Raw genomic sequence first — 8,102 nt, forward strand, 5'->3', positions numbered from 1 at the left:
ACACAGTACATTCTGAAAGTATTCAGTCCACTTTACTTTTTCAACATTTTGTTACTTATTGTAAATTGATTTTTTAAATTCCCTCATTAATCTACACACAATACCCCATAATGACAAAGAAAAACTGGTTTAGACATTTTTGCACATTTATAAAAACATTAAAACAGAAATATCACATTGACATAAGTATTCAGACCCTTTAGTCAGTACTTTGTTGAAGATCCTTTGGCAGCGATCACAGCCTCCAGTCTTGTTGGGTATGACGCTACAAGCTTGGCACATCTGTATTTGGGGAGTTTCTCCCATTCTTCTCTGCAGATCCTCTCAAGCTCTGTCATTTTGAATGGAAAGCGTCGCTGCACAGCTATTTTCAGGTCTCTCCAGAGATGTTCAAATCGGGTTCAAGTCTGGTCTCTGGCTGGGCCACAAAGACATTCAGAGACTTGTCCCGAAGCCACTCCTGCATTGTCTTGGCTGTGTGCTTAGGGTCGTTGTCCTGTTGGAAGGTGAATCTTGTCCTGAGTGTTCTGGGGCAGGTTTTCATCAAGGACCTCTGTACTTTGCTCTGTTCCACTTTGCCTCGATCCTGACAATGGTATTGAGTATTCCACCACAGTCATCGGCTTCATCAATAAGTGCATTGACGTACATATTCCAACCAGAAGCCATGGATTACAGGCAACATCCGCACCGAGCTAAAGGCTACAGCTGCTGCTTTCAAGGAGCGGGACACTAATCTGGACGCTTAAAAGAAATCCCGCTATGCCCTCAGACGAACCTTCAAATAAGCAAAGCGTCAATACAGGATTAAGATTATTATTGATGAAGCCAGTGACTGTTCCTGTCCGGGGGTGACTGAGGGGTTATACTCCTCGATGCCATTGACATATTCCAGTCTGTGCTAGAAAAACAGCCCTGTAGCGTAGCATTCACATCATCTGACTACTTCCGTATTGAGCGAGTCACTGGTACTTCCTGCTTTAGTATGACAGCTATGAAAAATATCCCCCTCAGCACTGCGCCAAAATGCAAACTCCTTCCGTTTGACTTACGTTATAAAAAATGTTTTTTATAACATCTCTTGGTAGATAGTGTGGTCTACAGCCTATCACGAGGTACTCTACACACAAAATAGCACAATTGGTTAAAAACGGCAGCCATTCTCAAGTGACTGCATGTTCGCCAAAAGAACGGAGGGAAGAGAGTTTATCCGACGTAGTCTCGTCAGGTATCCCGCACACCAACCTCTATAACACCGCCTCTTCGATATTTCAGTGTTGGGGATTTGGGCCTGGTTGAAGTAGAAATCCTCATAATCAACTTCAGTGATCAGCTGTTCTGATTTCCAGATACTATTTTCAGTCCTAGGAAATGATGGTGGAACCGTTAGGTAAAAAAATTATAAATTTTTAAATATTATAAAATAACACAAAACTGCAGGTCAGAAGCTCGTAAAACAGCTGCAACAGGGCTTTGGGAAATTTAAATCCTCTTTTTTATTTTACCTTTATTTAACCAGGTAGGCCAGTTGAGAACACCTTTATTTAACCAGGTAGGCTAGTTGAGAACACCTTTATTTAACCAGGTAGGCTAGTTGAGAACACCTTTATTTAACCAGGTAGGCTAGTTGAGAACACCTTTATTTAACCAGGTAGGCTAGTTGAGAACACCTTTATTTAACCAGGTAGGCTAGTTGAGAACACCTTTATTTAACCAGGTAGGCTAGTTGAGAACACCTTTATTTAACCAGGTAGGCCAGTTGAGAACACCTTTATTTAACCAGGTAGGCCAGTTGAGAACAACAAGTTCTCATTTGCAACTGTAACCTGGCCAAGATAAAGTGTAGCAATTCGACACATACAGAGTTACACATGGAATAAACAAATCACAGTCAATAATACAGTAGAACAAAAGAAAACAAAAAGTCTATATACAGTTAGTGCAAATGAGGTAAGTTAAGGAAATAAATAGGCCATGGTGGCGAAGTAATTACAATATAGCAATTAAACACTGGAATGGTAGATCGGCAGAAGATGAATGTGCAGGTAGAGATACTGGGGTGCAAAGGAGCAAAATAAATAAATAAATACCAGTATGGGGATGAGGTAGGTAGATAGATGGGCTGTTTACAGATGGGCTATGTGCAGGTGCAGTGATCTGTAAGCTGCTCTGACAGCTGGTGCTTAAAGCTAGTGAGGGAGATGTGGGTCTCCAGCTTCAGAGATTTTTGCAATTCGTTCCAGTCATGGGCAGCAAAGAACTGTAAGGAAAGTTGGCCAAAGGAGGAATTGGCTTTGGGGGTGACCAGTGAGATATACCTGCTGGAGCGCATGCTACGAGTGGGTGCTGCTATGGTCACCAGTCAGCTGAGATAAGGCGGGGCTTTACCTAGCAGAGACTTGTAGATAACCTGTAGCCAGTGGGTTTGGCGACGAGTATGAAGCGAGGGCCAACCAACGAGAGCGTACAGGTCGCAATGGTGGGTAGTGTATGGGGCTTTGGTGACAAAACGGATGACACTGTGATAGACTGCATCCAGTTTGCATCCAGTTTGTTGAGTAGAGTGTTTGAAGCTATTTTATAGATGACATCACCGAAGTCGAGGATCGGTAGGATGGTCAGTTTTACGAGGGTATGTTTGGCAGCATGAGTGAAGGATGCTTTGTTGCGATAAAGGAAGCCGATTCTAGATTTAACTTTGGATTGGAGATGTTTGATATGGGTCTGGAAGGAGAGTTTACAGTCTAACCAGACACCTAAGTATTTGTAGTTGTCCACGTATTCTAAGTCAGAGCCGTCCAGAGTAGTGATGTTGGACAGGCGGGTAGGTGCAGGTAGCGATCGGTTGAAGAGCATGCATTTAGTTTTACTTGTATTTAAGAGCAATTGGAGGCCAGGGAAGGAGAGTTGTATGGCATTGAAGCTCATCTGGAGGTTAGTTAACACAGTGTCCAAGGAAGGGCCAGAAGTATACAGAATGGTGTCGTCTGCGTAGAGGGGGATCAGAGAATCACCAGCAGCAAGAGCGACATCATTGATGTATACAGAAAAGCGAGTCGGCCCGAGAATTGAACCCTGTGGCACCCCCATATAGACTGTCAGAGGTCCGGACAACAGGCCCTCCGATTTGACACATTGAATATCTGAGAAGTAGTTGGTGAACCAGGCGAGGCAGTCATTTGAGAAACCAAGGCTGTTGAGTCTGCCGATAAGAATGCAGTGATTGACAGAGTCGAAAGCCTTGGCCAGGTCGATGAATACAGTTGCACTGTAATGTCTCTTACCGATGGCGGTTATGATGTCGTTTAGGACCTTGAGCATGGCTGAGGTGCACCAATGACCAGCCCTGAAACCAGATTGCATAGCGGAGAATGTCTGGTGGGATTCGAAATGGTCAGTAATCTGTTTGTTAACTTGGGTTTCAAAGACCTTAGGAAAACAGGGTAGGATAGATAGATAGGTCTGTAGCAGTTTGGGTCTAGAGTGTCCCCCCCCTTTGAAGAGGGGGATGACCGCGGCAGCTTTCCAATCTTTGGGAATCTCAGACGATACGAAAGAGAGGTTTAACAGGCTAGTAATAGGGGTTGCAACAATTTTGGCAGATACTTTTAGAAAGAGAGGGTCCAGATTGACGAGCCCGGCTGATTTGTAGGGGTCCAGATTTTGCAGCTCTTTCAGAACATCAGCTATCTGGATTTGGGTGAAGGAGAAATGGTGGGGGCTTTGGCGGGTTGCTGTGGAGGGTGCCGGGCAGTTGACAGGGGTAGCCATGTGGAAAGCATGGCCAGCCGAAGAAAAATGCTTACTGAAATGATCGACTATCATAGATTTATCGGTGGAGACAGTGTTTCCTCAGTGCAGTGGGCAGCTGGGAGGAGGTGCTCTTATTCTCTAAGGGGGATATAGGCTCTTGAATCACATTACATTGACATGTTTCGACTCAGCAGAGTGAGAAGCACATTTCACAAACATCAGGCGACATTTGTATTGTAGTTGCGCCACACTGACTGCATCCCATTGCAGATATGCAGATGTAGAGATTGATAGCGAGAGAGAGAGAGAAAGAGAAAGAGAAAGAGAAAGAGAAAGAGAGAAAGAGAGAGAGAAAGAGAGAAAGAGAGAGAGAAAGAGAGAAAAGAGAGAAAAAGAGAGAGAGAAAAAGAGAGAAAGAGAAAGAGAAAGAGAAAGAGAAAGAGAAAGAAAGAGAAAGAGAAAGAGAAAGAGAAAGAGAGAGAAAGAGAGAGAGAGAGAGAAAGAGAGAGAAAGAGAGAGAAAGAGAGAAAGAGAGAAAGAGATTCCATCCATGATATGGAGCAGTTACTACAAGCTGCTATGGGTAATGAATGAGTCAACACAGTGGTTGTAAACCCAGGCCATGACGTTATACAATTTATCTGCTAATATGTAAAGTAAAAATCATGATTAGGCCTACTAGCCAATAGTGCAATGTGATTCAGGCTATACCAATCAAGTCAAAGCTATAATATATTGTTATTTGTTGGTGGCATAGGAACATGGTTCTGTGGGTATCTATGCAGGACTCTGATGCCCAATCTAAATACTGTGTAGCACATTCCAGAGACTGTCACTCCCATCTGAACCAATTAGGACTGGGAATGAGCGCTGAATGGCGCATCATGTACGTAACATTTTAACTGTCTACAATGTATCTACAATATTGATCAATTGTAACTAACTCGTCATGGTTCAATGTAGCAGTGACATAGAGCCGCACTAATAATCACCGACGTGAGTTGGCATCATTCATACGGGGATTAGGGGGTTGGGTTGGCAAAGTTACATGCGTTGCAAACGTCTGACAGATTAATGTGTCGATTCTTACCGTATATCATTGCCAACCCGGTCTCATGGAGAAAACGAACTCTTCTGTGTTTGAAAAGCCAAATGGTAAGAATTGTTAATGTCAGCAGTAAAATGAATGTCAATAAATTCACACTGTCCTGTCGATGACTTTCTTCCGCCTCCTTCTCAGATGCCAGTTCCTCCATAACGCCGTCCTCGGCGTTCATTTTAGAAGCCTGGTTTATCAGCAGAATTAAAATGGGAAATAACATCAATTGCTTTTCCAAAGGAAAGAAGAATCTGCATAGCTTTGGTTTTTTGGCAACAGCAGCATCCATGGTACAGTTTGATGAGCCAAGCCTATGAGACCTGTCAGACTTCTTCTTCTTGATTAAGATTGTGTTGACGGCTCGCATCCAATTGAATGTGCATACACCGCCCCCTACTGTACTGGAGTGTGAGGCCATTCACGGAATACCCACATTAATTAACAAGAAAATGAAAAAATTACCCTGAAAAGTATTAGCCCTCAGTAAAACACCACCCCATTCCACTATTTAACCTTCCCTAATCCTACTCCAGACCAACCGTCTGGGAGGACAGAGCACTACCACTCAACACCCCCTGCAAATGTTCAGCAGTAAACTCACAGGATTCCTCTCAGGATCCCCCACCCCGTACCCATCTTCCTCTACCACCCTCTTCTTCACTGCTTCGGCATACAACATTTTCTGTGCTGGGCCAGAATCATCCTTTACATCCTCGGACAGAGGCCCGATCTCGGCGGTCCTCACTGCAGGAATTTCATCCACACTATCGTCCGGTTCCATCTCTGAGCTACTTGAGAACGTATTCTGCTTTTTGCACTTGACGCCAACCTTCCTCGACAGACTGCTTCCCTCTACACTCATCTTCTTCTCAACAGTCATCACTGCACTCACCACCACATCTAATTCATTCTCACTCTCGTCACTCTCGGTTTCCTCAAGTTCTTCCAAACGGTTTGTGAAATCCCTCATTCCATATTCCCTCGTAAACATTTCCAGTTTATTTTTCTTGTCCATCATCTTGTTCTTCCAGAAGGCCTGTGTAATCACCCACTCCATGTTTATTCATAATATGCTACACTTATTTCCTTTTCCTGCTTCTTCTCCTCCATCGTTTAATGGCGGTTGGTGTAACAGTACAACTTTAGACCGTCCCCTCGCCCATACCCGGGCGCGAACCAGGGACCCTCTGCACACATCAACAACAGTCACCCACGAAGCATCGTTACCCATCGCTCCACAAAAGGCGTGGCCCTTGCAGAGCAAGGGGAACTACTACTTCAAGGTCTCAGAGCAAGTGAGGTCACTGATTGAAACGCTATTTAGCGCGCACCACCGCTAACTAAGCTAGCCGTTTCACATCCGTTACATCAGCACCACCGCTAACTAAGCTAGCCGTTTCACATCCGTTACATTGGCACCACCGCTAACTAAGCTAGCCGTTTCACATCCGTTACATTGGCACCACCGCTAACTAAGGTAGCCGTTTCACATCTGTTACATTGGCACCACCGCTAACTAAACTAGCCGTTTCACATCCGTTACATTGGCACCACCGCTAACTAAACTAGCCGTTTCACATCCGTTACATGGGCACCACCGCTAACTAAGCTAGCCGTTTCACATCCGTTACATTGGCACCACGCTAACTAAACTAGCCGTTTCACATCCGTTACATTGGCACCACCGCTAACTAAACTAGCCGTTTCACATCCGTTACATTGGCACCACCGCTAACTAAACTAGCCGTTTCACATCCGTTACATTGGCACCACCGCTAACTAAACTAGCCGTTTCACATCCGTTACATTGGCACCACCGCTAACTAAACTAGCCGTTTCACATCCGTTACATGGGCACCACCGCTAACTAAACTAGCCGTTTCACATCCGTTACATCGGCACCACCGCTAACTAAACTAGCCGTTTCACATCCGTTACATCAGCACCACCGCTAACTAAGCTAGTCGTTTCACATCGGTTACATCGGCACCACCGCTAACTAAGCTAGCCGTTTCACATCCGTTACATTGGCACCACCGCTAACTAAGCTAGCCGTTTCACATCCGTTACATTGGCACCACCGCTAACTAAGCTAGCCGTTTCACATCTGTTACATTGGCACCACCGCTAACTAAACTAGCCGTTTCACATCTGTTACATTGGCACCACCGCTAACTAAACTAGCCGTTTCACATCCGTTACATTGGCACCACCGCTAACTAAACTAGCCGTTTCACATCCGTTACATTGGCACCACCGCTAACTAAACTAGCCGTTTCACATCCGTTACATTGGCACCACCGCTAACTAAGCTAGCCGTTTCACATCCGTTACATTGGCACCACCGCTAACTAAACTAGCCGTTTCACATCCGTTACATTGGCACCACCGCTAACTAAGCTAGCCGTTTCACATCCGTTACATTGGCACCACCGCTAACTAAACTAGCCGTTTCACATCTGTTACATTGGCACCACCGCTAACTAAACTAGCCGTTTCACATCCGTTACATTGGCACCACCGCTAACTAAACTAGCCGTTTCACATCCGTTACATTGGCACCACCGCTAACTAAGCTAGCCGTTTCACATCCGTTACATTGGCACCACCGCTAACTAAACTAGCCGTTTCACATCCGTTACATTGGCACCACCGCTAACTAAGCTAGCCGTTTCACACCCGTTACATTGGCACCACCGCTAACTAAACTAGCCGTTTCACATCCGTTACATTGGCACCACCGCTAACTAAGCTAGCCGTTTCACATCCGTTACATTGGCACCACCGCTAATATGGGAAGGGGAAAAAACATACACCTAATATTCCATAAGCAACTAAATACATATACTAAAATTCCTTCAGTCAGATTAAAATGTCTATCTTCATCCAGCATTCCCTCCAACGTATCGGACGTGAACTCCTGGAGATACAAAAATATTTTCGGCACCTTCACAATGATATTGAGTTATTCTATTTGTTATAATTTTGTCAAGTGCAATTTATCACTTGCGCAATAAACGCAACTAAGTTCACCTTCTTCACTATTAGTATTTCAAGATCCCTCTGATGCATTACATGAACTACAGGCTGTGGGGAATCCACTACCATCTCATCACCACTCGCTCCTTCAGCATGTGTACTGCCTCCACATAGGAGACCTAATGGATAGCCTTGATCCTAGTTACTGCGACCTCTTTCACCCTTACAGGGCACTCTAGGAAGTCTGGAAAGTGGTTCCTACCACCGTGCT

General features: G+C 44.8%; 1 protein-coding gene across 5 annotated transcripts in view; it reads right to left on the bottom strand.

Annotated features, from left to right (window-relative positions):
- The window catches only part of slc9a7 (solute carrier family 9 member 7), a 176,962-nt gene extending 171,778 nt beyond the window's left edge, over positions 1 to 5,184 (bottom strand). For all 5 annotated transcript variants that reach the window (XM_052475743.1, XM_052475746.1, XM_052475747.1 and 2 more), the window contains exon 1: positions 4,844 to 5,184. In XM_052475743.1, the coding sequence (XP_052331703.1) occupies positions 4,844 to 5,141 (298 nt within the window). In that variant the 5' untranslated portion in view covers positions 5,142 to 5,184. The remainder of the gene's footprint in view (positions 1 to 4,843) is intronic.
- Between the last annotated feature and the right edge of the window lie 2,918 nt (positions 5,185 to 8,102).

This window comes from Oncorhynchus keta, chromosome 22, assembly GCF_023373465.1.
Source record: "Oncorhynchus keta strain PuntledgeMale-10-30-2019 chromosome 22, Oket_V2, whole genome shotgun sequence".
In the NCBI taxonomy this organism is placed as follows: Eukaryota; Metazoa; Chordata; class Actinopteri; order Salmoniformes; family Salmonidae; genus Oncorhynchus; species Oncorhynchus keta.